Here is a 20,124-nt window from a genome sequence, read left to right as displayed (position 1 = left end):
AAACAAAACAAAACAAAAACACATTGGATCTGTTTTTTCTCCATTTTATTTCCAAAGCAATAAATCAAAGTTAATTTGAACCACAATACACTTTTTCCAACACAAAGAACTCTCCTGATCCATAGAGTACGTTAAACCATGGAAAAAAAACTTCAACTAAAGTCAGAACTAACTGTGCGAAAAAGGGAAAACAATTTCTGTAAACAGCACGGTAAACAAATTTCCATATTTACCAATAGTTTAGGTTGGTGCAAAATATCGACATCTTTAGCCGTTTCCATGTAATACTTTCACCAAGTATTCTACAGCACGACCTCAGTTAATACTTACGCCAATTTGAATGATGATAAACATACAATGCGACATTCTGCCAGCAATATAGGAAACATCATCACTTAAAAAGTGTCAGTGGAGACGATCTTTGCACTTGATGCGTGTGCATGGGTATGCGTTTAGTGAGTGTATACTTGGTTTTTTGAAACGTCAGACCACGAGTTCATAAGAAGGGCTTAACGCAACCCTCCCCCCCATCATGAACATGTAACATACAAGGTCCTAAACACCACCATGTTAAAACTACTGCATTATGTGGGAGCTAGTGCAATTCAGACAGGTCTGGGATCAGTCGCAGCAGGCACGTAGCTACACATAGAGACACAAAGGAGTGGAGGGGCGGATCCTTTAAGGCCATTTCTCAAATGACGCCCAAAGTGAACAACATGGCGAAGTCCATTTTCTTCTTGAGCACTGCGGTTTGAACTAGCTCCTCCATCGTGTCTCTGGTAAGGGTGACGGGCGAGTGAAGAGGGGGGCAAAAAGGAGGAGGGAAGTAGGGCTCGGTGGGGTAGTTCCGCCTCTTCATGCGTTTTGTTCTAAGCAGTCTGAGGGCAAAGGTCAGGACTGTTTTAGCCGTTTCCTTGGCAGACCAAAAGGGGTGCACTGGGCTGACGCGAGAGCGCGGAACGCCTCGGCCACTAAATGAGGATGGGACTGAATCATCGCTTTCCAACCTGCGGTCTCCATTATGTCTGCAGCATGACTGCAAAAGAGCAAAAACATTCATCATACACTGATGAAACGAGTCAAAATAATCTGGGATTTTTATTAATTCAGTGAAATCATGCTAATTAAAAGGAATGTTCTGGGTTCAAAACAAGTTAAGCTCTATCCACAAGCATCTGTGGCATGCGCACATCTACAGTACAGTAATGGTGCAAAATGATCAGAAGAATGTAAATGCATTTAAAAACAAATCTTTTTTTTGTTGTTGCAAGGATGCATTAAATTAATAAAAAGTAATGGCAAAGAGACTTGGTGTTTCAGAAGATTTTATTTTTTTCCTATTCAAAGAATCCTGAATTTTTGTCCTGAAATTAATCAGCACAACAGTTTAACACAGTTTTTTTTTTTTTTTTTTTATCACCATATTAAAATGATTTCTAAAGGATTGTGTGACACTGAAGACTGGAGTAATGATGCTTGAAATCCGATTTTTTGAACAGTTGTGTAAAATAAATATCAAATGTTTTTCATTAAAATATTTGTTGGGGGGGAAATGCAGAATTCACTGTAATAGACTAGCTCCCTATGGCTTACTGCTTTAGTTTTTATTATTTAAAGCTCTTGCGGAGGATTTTCTTTTTCCGGGTGGATCATCAAGACTATTGGTCCTCCTAGTTGTCAATCATTCTGGTGATATGTTTACGTAAGCCCGTCGTACGTGCTCGTCCCTAGGTGGTTTTCGCTTTCTGCACATGCGCACTTTCAGGTGTATATGTGTGGTGAGCTACGGTTTCAGCCATTCATTGAAGCTCGCCCGTTCTCACCGGGTTTTTTCCAAATGTCTGAGGGTCGCGAGAGAAAAAGTGTCTACGAATTGTATGACAAGAAGAGAAAGGCCTCTGAAGAAAGAAACAAGAGTGTTTTTGGGAGAATATTTCACACGCTGGCGTGCTCTAAAAGCACAGGTTGGGCTTCCCACTGATGCCTCAGTCGCGAAGTTTCTACTCGACAGAAAGTAGGCTTGTATGAGCCATGCCAACAGCAACTTATAAACAGAGCGTGCACGAGGAGAACTAGCTCTGTCGTGCACACGTTTAATAGGCGTTCCCTCTCGGGAGCAGGTAGAGTGTTGCGCATGTGCATTTTTTCAAAAAGTGGAGAGGGCGGTTCTTTTCTAAAATTCGGGAAAATCCTCCGCTATACCTTTAAGTTGTAATGTTGTCTGAGTGGTGAGATTACCATTACAAGCGGTTGAACCTCTGGTTATGGGTTGCCAAAGTTATTCCTGTGGGTATTTTGCATGAAAAAAAAAAAAAAAAGTATGCCAGATGCTGTTGACAGCGCTTTGATATCACTGAACCCAGATTATTCCTTTCAAAAGTGCAATACAATAAATAAGAGTCGTCATGCGTTTTTGTGCAAGAAAAAGGCTGTGAATCATTTGGTTTTTACAGGTATCTTAATCACATTAAAGTGCAAATCCTGCTATATACAGATGTGTTGGGTGCTTTTTATTTGCAAAGGACTCTGGGAGATGGTAACGTGTTGGCACACATACTTGCTATTCCAGTTCTTCCCATCTTTACAGCCCAGCTGTCTAAGAACACTGCATCTAAAGAAAAAGCACAGAGCAGAATTCACACAGAGCTCCCAGAATGCACTGCAGCTACGGCTGTCACCATTAAGAAAAAAAGAAAAAAAAAGAAGGATTTAGCAGGTGATTTACTGTCATACAAATAATTGCAGTTGATGTAGGCCTAGCTGTCAGCTTTGCTTTTAATCAGTCATTTATTCAAAGTGAAATTGAGACCACATAATGAAATGTATGATTTCTCTGAAGGCTTCTTTGAAGGAAGATATAAATATTAATAATAAGCCAAAACATTTTTTTTGAAGGAATATAATAATAATATTTTTATTTTTATCATCATTAATTTTATTTCAAATATTTAAAGTATTAAATATTTTGGTCCATTTTAGATAGTCCACCGCCCTTCACACTTTTTTTAAACCCTTCAACATTGATGAGGATTATTTTTTTACAACTACTACATTTCCGCTCTAAATTCTCCCATCATGCATCATTTTAAGACAGCCAAATTAAACTTGAGAGCCATTAAATGTGCAAATATTTGCAAAGTAAATACAGTCAAGTTTAAGTGTTCAGTAAACATGAATAGTAAAGTGTACAAAGGATTTTTTTTTAACGATTAAATGATTATGAACTCACTAAGTGTTTGTACTTGCCTATTAATGAAGTCTATGGCTTGTGCTTTCAGCTGCTCTGCGCTGTGCAGGTCAGCCAGAATGAGGATGTCGGCTACATTCTCTACAGACAGACTGTTACAGAGAGCCTCCTCACATAATACCTTTAATCTTTCCAAAGCATACTAAAGAGAAAGAGAAACAGACATCAGGTAGCAGATAGCATGAACACAAAACAAAAGTGCCTGTCCTTCAGAGCAGAAAGCACCTTACCTTGTCTGCAGCAGCTAACAGGTTGTCGGCCATTTTCTCCAGGTTAGGAGCTTTACCAGTGTAAATAAATACCATCATTTCCCTAAATACATCCGGTTCCACATCACTGATGTCCACGCGGTTCTGCAATAGGGTTGAAAAAATGACTAATTTACTAAAGACTATTTTACTTAATTTACTAATGAACAAAAAATCTGGTTTAGAATTACAAAATCTACACATGCAATAAATTATTCTTTTTTTATACGTAGTCTTTAAATATGTTAAACAATTTTTTTTAATCTAAAATAATACGTTTAAAATTCTATTAAATATTATATACAGTTGTAATCAAATTCTTTAAACAAAAGTAATTGAAATAGCTCAACACAAACAAATATTTCAAGTGATTTCCTCAAATTGAACTGAAAATGCAACTTTTAATGACTTCTCCAACTTGTCCTGTTGGAACGTCCAATGCTTCAAGCTTCAGCTTCCTCACTGATGGCATGACGTTTTCTCCTAGGATTTCCTGATACTTAAATGAATCCATCTTGCCTTCCACACGCTGCAGGTTTCCAGTGCCAGAGGATGCAAAGTTAACCCTAACCCTAACCTGCCCCGTCCAGGTGGCGTAACCACTGTTTCTTCAACTTTGAACTTGATATCAAAGGTTCCCACACATTTTCCATTTCAAAATTCCATACTTTTCCAGACTCAAATTTCCAGACCTCCTTCCAAATGATTTTTCAGACCATATTTACACATATATTAAACAATTCTTTTTCTAGCTGACTAACAAGTTATGGTCATTAAATGTCTTTTCTGGGGTAAATGTAACATTACATGACATATTATTTACAACAAAGGTGCCCATCCTGTTTCTGGAGATCTACCTACCTGCAGAGTTCAGATCCAACCCTGATCCAACACTTTTGTGTAATTATAAAGTGCTCCTAAAGATTTTAATTAGCGGGTTTAGTTGTGTTTGATCAGGGTTGGAGCTGAAATTGCAGTAAGGTAGATCTCCAGGAACAGGATTCGGCACCCATGGTTCACAAGCTGTTTTATTGACGTTTTTTTTTTTCGTTTGAAACACTGATTACAGTGATTACATGAGCCAAAATTTACAGTGATTACATGAAAAGACTTCAGTAAGTTGTCATTTATCTTTTAAAATTAATTCTAATGTTTTTATGTGCTGTAACTAGTAGTAAAGCGGAAGAGATGATCAGATGCTGCCGTATCGCTTGAACTGAGGCACTACAGCGATCTGTCATGCCACATTAAAGAGTGCCAAAACTGTATTTATTGTGAATTTATTGTGTAATTTCATGTGAAAATTAACAAAATTTGAAAGCTGAGACTTTGTTTCACATCAAAAGTAACAAAACTCAAAGCTTTTTGCGATTTATTGGATGGGAGGCGCTACAAAGTTTTGTTTATTCATCAACTGAAAACAGCATTGGCTAAAAGATAGATTCTTGGAATTTAAGAATTTATATTCTTAATTAAAAGAAATTGATATTTTTAACCCAGTCTGTGTAATATTTTTTATTTATTTTTATTCTTAAATTGTAGAAAACTGAATAGGGGCCAATAGTCTGGAAAAACAAATCATTTTCCATACTCTGATTTCTTTTTTATATACTTTTCCAGACCCTGGAAATTACACAAAACAAATAATTTCCCCACATATCTTAAGAACCCTGGATATCTTCTCTTAACATTTTGGACCATTCATTTGACTTAGCCATACTTCTAACATGCAGTCAAACGAGACACTCAACAAACCTAGCCAGTTCAGATATTTCATGTGTTCTAGCTCAAGCACACCTGGTGCAACTAATGAAGCCCTTGATCAGGTGTGCTTGAGACAACACCTGTTTTACAGATTTGTGCTGTTGTGAGTGATTCTTTTCAGGGGGACGATTAATTTAGAGACTGCAGAAGTCATTAAAAGTTGCATACTCAGTTGAATTTGGGGAAACCATTTGAAATATTTGTTGTGTTGAGCTATTTCAATTACTCCTGTTTGATTTGTTCATTGCAAACAGCTGAAAGTCTGTAAATGTTGCCAATAAACTTGATTTGCAATGGGGGTTGAATAATTTTGATTACAACTGTATAACAACTGTATAAATCAGTATGTAATAGTGATGTACTATTATTGTACAATAGTACAATATGTACAATAGTATGACTACTATTATTATAAAATGTGGTAAAAATAGTCATTCTAAAGAATACAGATTATGTGCATCCAAATTTATGACAGTTAGTGAACATCTTTTTACTTACTTTTTTACTCTCCTCCATTTTGTGTTCAAACATGGCATTGAATACTGGCGACCTCGCTGTCAAAAGGAAACATGAATCATCAGTTTTAAGTGAATCATATGTGGGTTAAGTACTGCCAAATTCATCATGTGCCTCTATCATTTCACTGAACATTCTCTATTGTCTGTGCAGCTTGTCTTTTTAGCAAGGCAAAATCTGGGTCTACCCCAAGCGTCTGTCAATGCTGTGTTTGGATGACTAAGCTCACCTGCCAGTATGGATTTGTGCGCTTTGAACTCTTGCCCTCCCACGAACAAGCTGCAGTCTGTGAACCTAGAGCCTTCCCACAGGTTACCCAGGTCATCGGAAAGCTGACACTCTGGAACCTTCAGCATGTTTGTGTTTGACTGGCCAGAGATGTTTACAGAGTCCTGGACCACACTCACCTAAACAAATGAGTCACTGGCTTGAACCAAGGACATTATTACACCAAAGCATTTAGTGTACATGAAACGGTACATGTTACGTTACCTCACAGAACAGAGTGAGCTTGTCATCAGGAAGAAGTCCGTTAGCTTCATCCAGCAAGAAATCTCTCCTGATGAACTTCTTGAAGCCCCAGTCCTTTCCCTGGACGAAGCGGTAGGCTCTTTGGCTTTCTGAAGTGTGAGGAGAAAACAGAAGCACAAATACAAATAAAAACATTTAGTTACTCCACATAACCAAACTCAATCCTCTGAGCGTCCAGAAAACTCTTACCCATGGCTTTAGTTTCTTCTCTTTTGGCGTTCAGTAAAGAAAACTTGAACTTTGCTCTCACTTCACTTTTTGGGCAACTGACAAGCAATAAGTACAGAGAGAGATAATCTTTACTCTCATCATCAAGACCCTTTGGGTTCACTCGCAAACACCTACAGAAAGAAATAGAAAAAGTGTGTTAATTTTTTTATATATATATTAGGGGTGGCACGGTACATGAAAAAACATCCGTACCGTACGGTTCGGTGCGTGTGTGCGTCGCACGGTTCGACTTCGACGCATGCGCAATGTAGCCTCGTGCCCGTGCTAATACAATGCTAAATCATAAATCAGATGTATGTAGAATAACATTATGATGTCCAGCAATCGATTTAAATAGTACACTGGGTTTACTTAGACATTTAATGAGATCTACTCCACTATGTTGTTTTTTCACGTGAATAAATACATAGGTCGACTGTTTCACAAATGTACTTTAATGGTCCAGTGGCAGAACTCTTGCCAAGCGTGTCATAGGTTCTGAGTTCAAATCTGCACTCGTATATATATATATATATTTTTTATCAAAACCGATTATGTTTATCAGTGGTTGTATATCAAGCAGGGACAGATTTGTGTGAATTTTGCTTTGTGATTTCACCGGAACGAATAGAGAGTCTCCTCAACGGATTGAAGCGCGCATCCGAGTGAAGACTGTGCGGCGTGTGCGCGAACCACAAGAGAACACTGTATCAGCGTCACTGATCGCAGCGGCAACGAGCACTTTGATCACTTGATTAAAAAAACAAATTTCAGCGCTAGATTGCTTCTTATTTAACAAGCGAACGAAACTAATAATTTGCTAGTTAACTGGAGATGTATTATTTATTTGTATTGGTACATCCGTGCTGCGAGATGTTTCAAAAGTGGTGGGGACAATATCGACCCTGGGGTACATGCCCCACCCGCAAATTACGCCTATGATGACGAGACACGAGGAGAAATTGACAAAGAGCTGTCCGACACAGCCCACGTAGCTCTCCAGATGGATGGACCTCCAGGGCCACTGAAAGTTTCCTCACGGTGACTGCTCACTCACTATATTACTTCGAAATGGGAAATGAGAAGCTGCGTTTTGCAAACAAGCCCCATTTATGAAATAAATCAATTAATAATTAGATAATTAAGCTATATGCTTATCATATGCTGATAAAGATAAAGTGTTAAAGATTAAAAAAAAAAAATAAGTAAAAACCAATTCAATAGTTTTTCAACATTACTTCTGAATCTGAACAACCACCTATATCCACATAATTCTGTAATTTGGTAACCAAGGAGCAGTTTACACAACAGCGAAAAAAAAAACAAAAAAAAAAACACCCACTGAAACCTTTTATGCGTTTTGGCTGTTCATTTACAAGACAACAGCATTTTGGGACTCTTGAAAATGGGTTTCAAGGTCAAGTTTTTGAAAGCGATACCGTTACTGTCTCCGTGTAAACTACAAAAACGCCAATTTGTAAAAACGGTGGCGTCATGTGCATGCGCATTACGTGTTCAGTATATAAGCACAAAGTTTTTCTTTACAAAGTGACATCACCAAATACTGGCCTGGCAGCAGAATACAGCGTTTTTAATCGTTTTCGAGGATCCATTTGAATGGAGATCGTTTTGACGACGTTGTCTTCTGTACGCAAAAATGAAAAACGTTTTTGGCACGTTGTTGTGTAAAGGAAGGTAGAGGGACATAGAAGCAGTCACACTGCAGGACTGTACTTCAAAATGTCTGATATTGTCAGAACTTCATCGTAGACCTAGGATTCACCATAAAAGCAATTAATCAACTGTCGGTGACAAAATAAGTCAGTGTAAACCCAACCTAATTCAAAACAGGCCACAGTGGTTTCACAGACATTGATATCTGGAAAGAGAGAAGAATTAAGAGGCCACTTGAGAGCTGTCGACAACATTCAGAACACAATGAAACATACCATTTCATCTTATCGTTAGGGCCTGAGGAGAAGGTCGAGCTCCTCACAACTTCTCCCATCTCCTCTCGACAGAAGCTGAAGTTGTTAATCGTCCACATGTAAGAAAACTTCACGACTTTTACCTGTCGATGAAAATAAAAAACACAAAGGGACATTTAGGAGTCGCGTTCTCAACTCAGAACGGTTCTCTTTCCATTCGCTCAGTCTCTCTCACCTGTGTATAACACCAGCTCTCCGCCACAGGTCCAGAGGTCATTTCCCCTGGGGGAGGGGGGGTGGGAACCCGTGACATGGCCTGCTTTCACCCTTCCACGCCCCTTATTTAGCTCACTGCTCGGCCTACACAAAAAATCAAGACAAAACTGCACAACTGTAGTCAAAACAAGTCAACGAGTCGATATGATTTCCCAATACGAGAACTGGTTACAATCACAAGACAGCTCTCTCTCAAATGTCTATAAATAAATCACAACTGAGGTACACTATTAGGTCAAAGTTTATATATAGTGCTTGCTAAAATAAAAAGCATTCAATCATAATTTACTTTGTATTCTACTGAGAAACTAGATTTTTGCATTTTCTGAAAAGGATGCTTGCCTATAAAAAAAAACTCCCCAGTCCCCACCACATTTACAATTATAAATTTAGCAGACGCTTTTATCCAAAGCGACTTATAAATGAACAACACAACAGACCAGTGTTCAGAGTGATTTCTAGTGTTTCGAGGTGGTTGCTTGCTAGAGGGTTCTTGGATATGTGGCTCGTGTCTCTCAAACAATGCAAGTCTATTGGATTTTTTGACCATTTTATAATTTGCCAAGAAAAACTTAAGACTTAGAAAAGTCACTACTCGTCATCAAAAGTTTGCCGTCTGTATTTTAAAAAAGTATCTTATGCTCACCGAGGCTGCAGTTATTTGATCAAAAATACAGTAAAAACTGTAATGTTATTAAATATTATTACAATTTAAAATAACTATGTTCTATTTTAATCCATTTTAAAACATAATTCATTATGTTTTTCGGTGTGTTGTTTTAAATTGTTGTTTAATTTGTTGTAAAGCACCTTGGTTCACCTATTGGTCGATGTAAGGTGCTATATAAATAAAGTACATTACATTACTGTGATGCAAAGCTGAATTTTCAGCGTCATTACTCCAGTCTTGAAAAAGAACCAATAGTAATAGAAATACTCAACCAACAGTAACTGAGTAATACAGGAGGTCATTGAGAAATGTATAGTCAAATAATACCTTGTGTTCAGAGATCAGCAGGTTGTGTTTCCATGTCATCCCTGGGCTCAAGCTCAGAGACACAGCCGTCTGAGTGATTGGAAACAATGACTAGCAGTGCATACTGACCTCAGCCTCTAAAAAAGCCATCCTAAACACACAGACACAGAATTAACCTCACATGCATACATGTCACGAGAATCAGCTAAATTGTATAGCATTTAACTTGAAATGAAAAACAAAAGGACACACAGTACTTCCAGAATACTCAGTACAAAATCAATCAAAAAAAAAAAAAAAAATCAATCGTTGCATAATGTTGATTCAAACAGAACTCAACTTGTCCATTAGTTTGCAGAAATCACAGATAGAGAAAGAAATGCAAGCAATGCCTGCATCCTGAGGGTTAAACCAAAATGTAAAAGCTAATATTTTTGTTAAAACTTTTAATTCTTCCATAAAAACATGTATTCTTGTATACATGTACATTTATTGGCGGTGGGACTAGTGGCTGCTAATTTTTAGTCCCCCAAGTAAAATCTGTGAATGTTGCCAGAATATGAACAGGTGTCAATAAAGATGGATGATTTCTGGCTGTTTTTCTTCACCAGTCATGGTGAACAGATTAAGGCTGGCCTTACATCATCATGACAAAACAACAAATTTGGATATAACTAGTACAACAAACAAGGTCAGTAAGCAACAGTATGTATAATATCTTGAGGGCTTATAAACACTATGCATTTTATCACTTATTTCCTGGCCCTGTTTACTTCCATTGGAAGTAGTTATGATACATAATCTATAAATATAGTTATTTATAGATTATTTACTGTGGTAATCAGCATTATGCTACAAATGCTGTCAACTGAGCTTAGGCTAACTATTGGATGAAACGTATCAACATGACAAATCAGAATTCACCATTCTCTACAATCAAGTCTTCATTGACTCATCTACAAATCACAATCAACCGCACACTCACCTCAGTAAGAATGCTGAATCTCACTTGTGGGAGTTTTGTGAGCCTTCCAGAGCAGAAAGCTTGGCAGATGAGGGCGGTTCAGTGGGATGCCACTCTCAGCAAAGACTCAATGAACCCTGGCAGGAATAACTGGATTTTAACACCACATCTACACTGGCACTGCATCAAGTTCGGTCCCAATTGCTTTGCAGCTCACAGACTATTGACATCATAACTCTGATACGGGGAGATTTGAGTCGGGTGAACGAGACGATCTAGAACTAAATAAAAAAACGGGGAACGTTTTGTCAACAAGTGAAGCGCGCAAACCCCATAAAAATGCAGCAATAAATGCAAAGGGCATTATGATGTTTGATAATTGATGCAGAGAACAGGAACACACACAAGCCAATTGTAAAACAAATGAAGAAAACATTAAATTAAAGACATATACAGAAAATAAAGTTGAGGAAAGAACTTTCTGAAAAGTACTTCTTTAAAAACATTGCACTGCCCTTATGGTCAACAATGGATGACTGAAAAAATGACAACAGACATAATGGCAGTCCAATGAGATGCACATATCATACTGAAAGAAATTGTGTGTGTTTTTTTTCCCACTAATATAACTGCAGATAACTTCAAACAAACAGGAACAACTTGTGTTTATTAGCCGGAGACAATTATCTAAAAAATTTACTCAGGATTATCATTGTTGTACCAGCCTTCAGCTACCGCTCTAGACGTCGTTAGTGAGAAAGTCTCAATTTAGAAGCTTTATTTTCCTTTTTTTCTTTTCTAGAAGCATGCTATATAAAGATTACTTTATTTAAAAGTGTATATAAAATAATATAACAACAATGAATAGGCTATCTGAAAGAGATGTTTCTAGATTTAATAAAGTTGTTGAATTGTCAATCGAAATCCCTGGAAATCGGCAAGTTCAAAAGAGTCGGTTCTCGATTGTTTAAGGGTTAGTCAAAAATTTAAATTCTGTCATTAATTACTCACCCTCGTGTCGTTCCAAACCTGTAAGACTTACGTTCATCTTTGGAACACAAATGAACATATTTTTAATTAAATCAGAGCTATTTCTGTCACTCCATTAACAGTCTACGCAACTACCACTTTGAATTTGTTGCTTCAAAAAGTTGATATAGAGATCTTAAAACTTATCCATATGAATTGAGTGGTTTAGTCCAAATTGTCTGAAGAGACAGATTGAATTTAGGCTTTTTATTCACATATAAATATTGATTAGCGAACATAAACAGAAGCTCAACCGAACTGCTTGAAGTGCGAGAACAAACCTCTTGCAAAATCTCAAACGTGCTGCGTAACACGAGAATGAATGAACCTCATTGGTGCTTGCATGTCAAGGAACATGCTTGAGCTTACGTTTACCAGATCTGTTGTGTGCACTGATGAATGTTTATATGTTTATAAACCGCTCAATTCTTATGGATTTTACGATTCCTTTATGAGCTTTGTTTTTGTTTTTATGTAAGCCAAAGTGGTAGTTGAGTAGCCGTCAATGGACGGACAGATATTGCTCAGATTTCATTAAAAATATCTTCGTTTTTTGTTACGAAGATGAACGAAAGTCTTATGGGTTTGGCACAACACGAGGGTGAGTAAATTACAGCATTTTCATTTTTGGGTGAACTATCCCTTTAATATGATTATTACGAATGAGTTGTTGAGAACCGCTCGGAACGGTTGTGAATCGTGAACGAATCTTTCAAACAGGTTTTGTTAACCAAATCAATCAATTCACTGAAAAGATTCGACTCTAAATAACGAATCGTTCGTTCGCGAATCGGACATCGCTGTAATGCGCTACAAATTCAGCCCCATCCGCCCCAAGTTTTAGTTATAAATCGATAACCGCGTTTCTTACCGCGTTCAAACAAGTTTGTACATACATATGAGCGCCTAACACTTGACGTCTTTCTGTTATATCCGCTCGCTGTGCAACTGATGCGGAAAACGAAGAGAAAAAGAGTCAAGGAAACCAAGTTAGCCGACCACGGCTCGTCTCGTTTGGCCTACATTTCATGCACGGCCCAAACAAGAGACAGAACCATAACAAAGCCCAGCCAACAATGTTGCTTTAAGGCCGAAACCAAGAAAGATCATTCTACAAAACCCCGCACGTATCTGATTTGTTTGTCCCAAAACAGCACATAATGGTGTAGATCGAGTAAGCATCTGTCTTTGTGTCAGTGCGCAGAGCGGTGGTTAAACATAAGAAAAAAATAATTTTACAAACCTCTTAGACACTCCGCATCACAGACATAGAAACACGGTACGATATGTGACCTGAGTGAGTCGTAGAAAGAATTTTGTGCGAAACGAGTGAACTTTTGAGCCTTTCTCTACAGATAAGGGGTGTTTTTCTCTCCCTGTCTCTCATAGCGCTGCCTGCGCTTCAGCTCTGTGCAGGCGCACTGCGCATGCGCACATAACTTCCTCTCAAACCATCTGTTCTAATAACAAGCACAGTTAGTTAGCATCGTACACTAAATTCTAATGGCTACTCCTGATAGAGTGATTATCGTGGTTGTTTTTATTAGCTTGGCTGCCATTACTTAGGTAAAACATGCACCAACATTAGTACATTTTATGATGCACTGCGAAGTTACTCTCGGCTGCATAGGAACTAGCAGTTTCCATGAAGTGGGGGGCTGGGGCGAAAAATTTACATGAGGATATAGATATAATTGAGTGAATCTATAATATATTGATAGGTACTTAATTACATACATTATATGTGACATATCATTATAATATACACCATGTGGTCTAAGTAGCCTGCATTTATGTGCATGGCATTACATTCTCTTTACCTAAAAAAAAAATAATGGGATTTCTATGACAAAATCAAGTTACTCTTTTAGGGATGTATAGGCCTAGAATATATGACTGGGAAAAGGCATTACTTATCCAGTTCCCCCTTCACCACATAACCAAACGGGACTGAAGTGTCACTGAGGCTGACTCAAATTATCTTTTATCCTACTTCATCATTATATTGCCACGCTGATCGGTATCACATCTGTGAGACTGAATGAGATGCCTCACAATATATCATCATTTGATATCACAAGAGAAGATAACAGTATCTTTTGCAGAGGCTGTTGTAATGGTAATGATCCTCAACAAATCCAGGCTATCACTCAATGAAATATGAAAGGCAGTTCTTTTAAGCCAGGGGAGATATACTGTATATCTTTCACATCATATACATGGAAATAATAACAGATGAAAAAGTTACTTGCCAATTTGAATGATTTAAAAAAAAAAAAACGCTATTATTTCTGATGTGAGCTCATCGTCTGTGAATTGAAAGCTGTCTCACTTGCTTCATTACCATGACAAAACCAGAGTCTCAATGCCCTGTGACCTGCTGCATGGCACTATCTGTGTTTGAAAGTAAGAGGATTATCAACTAAATGAAAAAGATGAGAGTGGATGAACTGGTATTTGTGTGGAAAAATATTCTATTATCAAACACAGATGAAAGTTTAATAAAAGGCTTTTATAATTAAATGTAGATCTGGATTGTACATCAGCCCTGCATACCAATCATTATATTGAAAAATGCAAAGGGAGTTTTAAATAAACAACTACAAAGTCTTTAAACTATTTTTTTTTTACTAATTTTAACTAATTTAAAAAAAAAATACTAAATCTTTTATTAGTTAACTCTATAAATATATAAATGTTTTTTGCATGTATAAATCATTTTACATTAGTTAATTCAATATGAAATGAAACTTCACCCTGTCTATTTTCTTAATGCATATTATTGATTTTATAGTGAATCATTTATGTAAGCATGTTTTTACTTTTTTAACTTGTAATTTTTAATCAAAATATCATAACTCAGACATGTTAGGGACTTTTACAATAATTTAGTGGTTTTCAACTAAAACCTTTTTTGCGTTTGCCCATTTATTTTATGACAGTGGAGTTTTGTGGGCCTGAAAACTCAAACTTTTGAAAGCTGGTTTCAAAGTGCAAGTTTTTGAAACCGATACCGTTATTATGTCCGTGTAAACTGCAAAAATGCTAACTTATGAATGCGTATTACGTGTTTAGTCTATAAACACGACTTACTGGTACTGCTTCTTTAGAAAGTGACATTGCCAACTACTGGCCTGGAGTGGATAATACAGTGTTTTTGTGGATCTGTGTGAACGGGGATCGTTTTGATATCGTTGTCAGCTGTAGGCTATTCGTGTATACAAAACTTTTTAAAACTGCAAAGGAAAAATGTTCCAGTTTTTAGTACATTGTTGTCATGTAAACATACCCTTATAATCTAGCTAAACCCCACCCTGCTGGGTCACATTCATCTGCCTCCCTTTTTAAGTGCAACGTAAGTGCATTTTTTCTTTTACGATAATCCATTACACTTGAATGTGGAAGAAAAGATCTGTTGCTACTTCAATTTCATTGTGACTTTATAATAGGCTGTATATATAAAAAGATAACATAGGACAATAATAAAATGTACCGTGAAAGTAAATTATTGTTAAAATTCTGTTTTATGTTCTTGAAAAGTATAAAGCAGAATGTAGTAGTTAGTTTTACAGTGCTATGCATAAGTTTAGACACCCATACTAAAGTTGACTAAAAAGAGGAATAAAAAATCATCTTTTGGAAACTGAACTTAATGCCTTAATTAAAAAAATTAGGAAAAATCCAACCTTTAAGGACACCAATTTTCTTTGTGAATGAATAATGTATCGTAAATAAATAAATGTTCTTCCTTAAAATACAGGGTGCATAAGTTTGGACACCCCTATGTTAAATTCCCATAGAGGCAGGCAGATTTTTATTTTTAAGTATTTTTTTTCCTCTTTTTAGTCAACTTTAGCATGGGTGTCTAAACTTATGCATAGCACTGTATTATCGCTATCAGTTAATAATATGGTTATGATATATGCAGCGAAACGGTTTCCAAAACACCTGAAATGTCACTTTATTATTTTACTTTGATTTTTTTTGTCACCCAAACCCCCTTCAAAAAAGATCTGTTGAGTTTACCCCTCTGGCTTTCCCAATTATGAGACAGAAATTCCCTATGTCAGGTAGTGGGACACATAGAGACTGAAAGGAAAGATGCTTGATCACGCTTTTCAGCATCAGTGTTGTTAATATTAGAGTTTAAAAGCTTGTACCATAATTGACACTTTTCTTTGATGATAAAAGCACTGATGTTCACACACCGAGAAACTAGTTTTAGCCAGTTTCATCAGAATGAAAAGCTGAAATGCTGCATAAAACAGAGCATTTTGACTTTGCAGACATGGATTTCTGACTTGTTTTTGTTATTATCAGTGGTGCATGCGGAAGCAAGCATTTCTACTGCTATTCCAAATATCGATTTTAACAAATTGGTGAAATATACATATATTTTTTTTCTTCAGTTGCCCATGTGAGGTTGGCAGTTGATTAATGCAATCTAAAAACAATGTAGATTTCAGACATATTAGCAATTTCTGGATCAAATGCAGAGTACCCCCTAAGCCCTTTTATCCAGACTTCTTTTTTTTATGGTGAATAAAATGTCATTTTTAATTATGCAAAAAAAAATTCCCTGTTTTGACAAAAAACAAAATAGTTCAGCTTAGGTTTAGCTGAGCTGGTTTCAGTTGCAGCACGCTCCTACAAAGTACCCCCCTGGCAACTAATGTCTTAAGAACTCCAGAGCTCTTACAGCAGTAATCATCTGTCGTAATTAACTTCATTGTTTGAGTTCTGAATTCTAATCTGGGTAATAGTAATGAGTTTTAAAACCTTTGGCAACAGAGAGAAGGATGGAGAGAGATAGGGGGGAAAGGATGGAGAGAGAAAAGTGATTAACACCCGGTCTACAAGAGGGATTCCACAAAGTCAAACCACACAGGCCATTTTTGTAGCGAAAGATTCATGTCATCTCTACTTTAGTTTCCAGTTTTCACAACATGATCAAGAGGCCATAAACAGGAATAGAACATACAAATAAATAAATAAATAAAAAACACACACAAGAGAGATAAATGTTGAATTATTATATATGACAAAAACAGAACTCTTATTACCTTGCAGTATTTCAAAAAATCGCTAGACTTTCATCGCTCACCAAGAGAGTGTTCCTTGCTGGAGATGTAATGGTGGCATAATGGTTATGTAATTGGACTTGTATACATGCAAACATGAAAATACACTTTTCTGCTCAAAATGCACATTCTATGTACAACTACTTTTATGTAGGCTACTATACACTGCCGGTCAAAAGTTTGGAATAATATTTTTTCATGTTTTTGAAAGATCTCTTTTATATGCACAAAGGCTGCATTTATTTGACCAAACACACAGTAAAAACAGTAATATCATGAAGTATTAGGTCTATTACAATTCAAAAGAACTTTTTATATTTTAATATATTTTAAAAATGTAATAATGTATATTTAGCACGGTTTCCACAATAATATACTCTCTAGCAAAAACTGTTTTCAACATTGATAATAAGAAATGTTTCTTGAGCACCAAATCAGCACATCAGAATGATTTCTGAAGGATCTGAAGACTGGTGTAATTATGCTGAAAATTCAGATTTGCCATCACAGGAATACATTTAAATTGCAATAATATGTCACAATATTGGTTTTACTATATTTTTTATCATGCTAATGCAGCATTGGTGAGCATAAGAGACTTCTTTCAAAAACATTTAAAAAATAATTATTATTCCAAACTTTTGATCGATAGTATATACATATGCCTGATGAAAGATTGCGCATGTTTGAAATACTGTAGTTTTTATAGCCTATTTGCTTGAGGGTTTGTGTATGTCTTTGTATTTGTACAGTTTGCATGTGTTAGTGCATGTTTGCATGTGTGTATAGGTCAGCAAAAAGTTCCCCAAGGGTTATTAATAGGAAGCCCTGCATGTACACCATTTCATTTTATGTCGGAGCACTCATTCAGGTGATGACCTGTGCTGCCGGCACCTTTATGTGACCATTGAAAATTTATTGAGGTGAAAAGTACCAGGAATGTGTGCAGTGATATAATATATTTTATAAAGGTTGGTTTAATGCTTCACCAGTCTTCAGCATATGCCAGCTGTGTACATATTCCATCTGAGAGAGAGAGAACTAGCAGATTGCAGCTTTCTGAAGCCTGTCTGCACAGAGATATTTCACAGACTTCTGTCAGGCTGGCAATTTCAAAAACACATAATTATCAACAAAAGCACAAAAGCTTGAGAAGACATTGGTTTAATTAGGAGGAATGTATTGCCAAATTTCAAACACACAGCTTAAGAGAGAGAAAGAGAGCTGTTAGAAGTTAATCAACATTAGCCTTAATGATAAGGCCTCTGAGAAAACGTACAGACATAGAGCGCCGCACAAAACCACATTGTTTGTCTTGGGTTTCCAAGAAATTATCCTTATTTCGCCTTAGAAATAGAAAAAAAAAGACGAAAAACACATCATCGTCTGTCTGTTCCTACGTTCTCTCCCACTGCTTGTCAGAAGAAAGGACAGAAAGGAGGGGAGCGCGAGGCGGCGAATCGGTCAGCAGACACGCGCTTCCCGCGCTTCCAGCAGCTCGCGCTGTGCAGATAACGCGGGAATGTCAACGGTTTGACAGGTTTCCGACGCTTTACTCCCTTTCATCTCCGACGTTGACAGCGCGGTTTAAAGCTCTTTTTGTACTTGTATCTAAATTTGTGTTTTTGGAATGAGAAACCACTGAGCGAAACGCATGTTTTCATGGGCTCGTGAGGAAGGGAGCGGATGAAAAGCTGTTTTATACAAGCCGCCCTGTGATCTGAGGTGAAAACTACTTCGGCAACAAACAAGGCTAATTTGAGGGTCTAAACAATTAGTCATCAAACAATAGTCACATATTTTTTCTTCAGTGATATGTTCTCCAATTTGTTAGTTAGTCTCCAAAACAATTAATAATATAGGCTAATTCCATAGTAGTCTAACTGTGATTGGATTAGGCTATAACCACAGGTAGGCCTACATTCATGGTTATCTCCTCATTAACTTACCTGTTACTAGTGTCTATTAAACATTGCTGTTTGTCATAAAAATATATTTATAACAGGTAATAATTCAACTCTAAAATATTTACTGTTAATATGAATCATTCATCAAAATACTACAATCATTGTTTCTATGAAATTAAGTGTTGAAAGTGTTCTGTTTTTCCAAATATTGAATGCAATAATCTGTAAATCGTTATAAGTAATGCTGTCTATTAATGTTATTACAAATAATCTGCAATCTTAAAGTAATCTGTTTTCTTCACCTTGTTCTTTTATTTTCAGACCACTGTAAACTCGTTCAGACTTCTTTTTTCAACAAAAGCAGTAGGATATATCTGGGAGGAAACTGCACCCTTGTGTGTTTGTGGATTGTCTCTTTATGGAAGGTCGTTAGCCATCAGTGACTTTACACAGGTAATCATTACACTAATCTTTACACTAAAAAGTTTAACCTATGCTAACAGCAATCCTTATTGACAATGTCAATATCAATATGGAAACTTGCAAGCAATGCCTAATTTGACTACTGTTAAAATGTTTAAATTTGTGTGTTTTGCTTATTGAGCCTTTGAGCCATATAAACATACATCATCCGATATTTGTCCTGGCTGGAAAAGCTAGAGCCTAGCTTTACTATACCACTCAATTAGCCTAATGATTCATTTCCTACAATACTTTAGCAATATTAAAATTATTTTTTTTACAACATGATCAGAGAGGACATCAAAACATGTCTGAGCAATTATTACATGTCTGGGTTACGTGAAAAGGAAATGAAATACAAGCTACACCACAGCGCTTCACACAAGAGCAGCCTTAATCATTTGTTGAAGGAGCTCCTCAGTATTTTGTTCTCCTTCTTCACTCTTTTTCAAAGGCTACCTTTTACTGACCTCAATTTTAATCAGTACTTACTGACCCTGTCACCTGGTCATAATCTCCAATGTATTGGATTTAGCAAGGGTCTATATTAAGATTCAGGCCTTTGGCGAAGGTTTTTTAATTTTCCTGTGACATTAAGACACGCGGCTGCAGGGCATACTCCGGTGCACATGAAACCCTGCAAGAGGAACAGGAAAAGCTTAGGGTGTCTCTGAGTAGAGAGAAGAATTGTTCGCAGGGGGCTGCAAAGCACCAGGCTGGTGAGATTCCCTGCAATATTCTCTGAAATATTAAGAGAACATGACACTAGCCGTGTTTCCATTACCCTTCAAATTGCGCAAACTGAAATTGCAAATTGAAAATACGCCCATTGGAAACACGTCAATTTCGCAAAAACTTCCATTTATCGCAAAAATGTTTTTAAGCTCGCATGAGGTGGTTTTTCAGGCAATTCGATCAATTTAAATTCATAAAAAACAGAACAATTACAGGAATACTGGATTCTAAACCTCAAAGAAATGCC

At 36.8% G+C, this 20,124-nt stretch overlaps 1 protein-coding gene across 2 annotated transcripts; it reads right to left on the bottom strand.

The window, feature by feature from the left end:
* Positions 1-28: 28 nt before the first annotated feature.
* On the bottom strand, positions 29-13,207 carry spoplb (speckle type BTB/POZ protein like b). 2 transcript variants are annotated; one of them, XM_084396209.1, is made up of 13 exons: positions 12,936-13,207; positions 10,685-10,800; positions 9,721-9,850; positions 8,683-8,807; positions 8,469-8,590; positions 6,499-6,650; positions 6,271-6,398; positions 6,008-6,185; positions 5,761-5,816; positions 3,481-3,603; positions 3,250-3,392; positions 2,561-2,614; positions 29-1,039 (listed from the first exon to the last, which is right to left on the bottom strand). In XM_084396209.1, exons 4-13 carry the CDS (start codon positions 8,758-8,760, stop codon positions 895-897), a joined length of 1,179 nt encoding a protein of 392 aa, XP_084252335.1. In that variant the 5' UTR covers positions 8,761-8,807; positions 9,721-9,850; positions 10,685-10,800; positions 12,936-13,207; the 3' UTR covers positions 29-894. The 2 variants fall into 2 exon arrangements, with proteins under 2 accessions (XP_084252335.1, XP_084252336.1); XM_084396210.1 differs by having other exon boundaries at positions 10,685-10,944; positions 12,936-13,115.
* Positions 13,208-20,124: the final 6,917 nt, after the last annotated feature.

The sequence above is a fragment of the Rutilus rutilus genome (assembly GCF_951802725.1).
Source record: "Rutilus rutilus genome assembly, chromosome: 22".
Taxonomy (NCBI): Eukaryota; Metazoa; Chordata; class Actinopteri; order Cypriniformes; family Leuciscidae; genus Rutilus; species Rutilus rutilus.
Note: the sequence above shows the minus strand (reverse complement) of the source record. Positions and strands in the feature narration are given on the sequence as shown.

What these genes read in the sequence shown, in the direction of transcription:
- spoplb (XM_084396209.1), bottom strand. Translation starts at nt 8,760, where the DNA reads ATGTCACGGGTTCCCACCCCCCCTCCCCCAGGGGAAATGACCTCTGGA. An exon ending in CCTAACGATAAGATGAAATG is followed by an intron (nt 6,651 to 8,468) that starts GTATGTTTCATT and finishes TTCTTTCTGTAG; the next exon opens with GTGTTTGCGAGTGAACCCAA. An exon ending in TGTTAGCTGCTGCAGACAAG is followed by an intron (nt 3,393 to 3,480) that starts GTAAGGTGCTTT and finishes CTTTCTCTTTAG; the next exon opens with TATGCTTTGGAAAGATTAAA.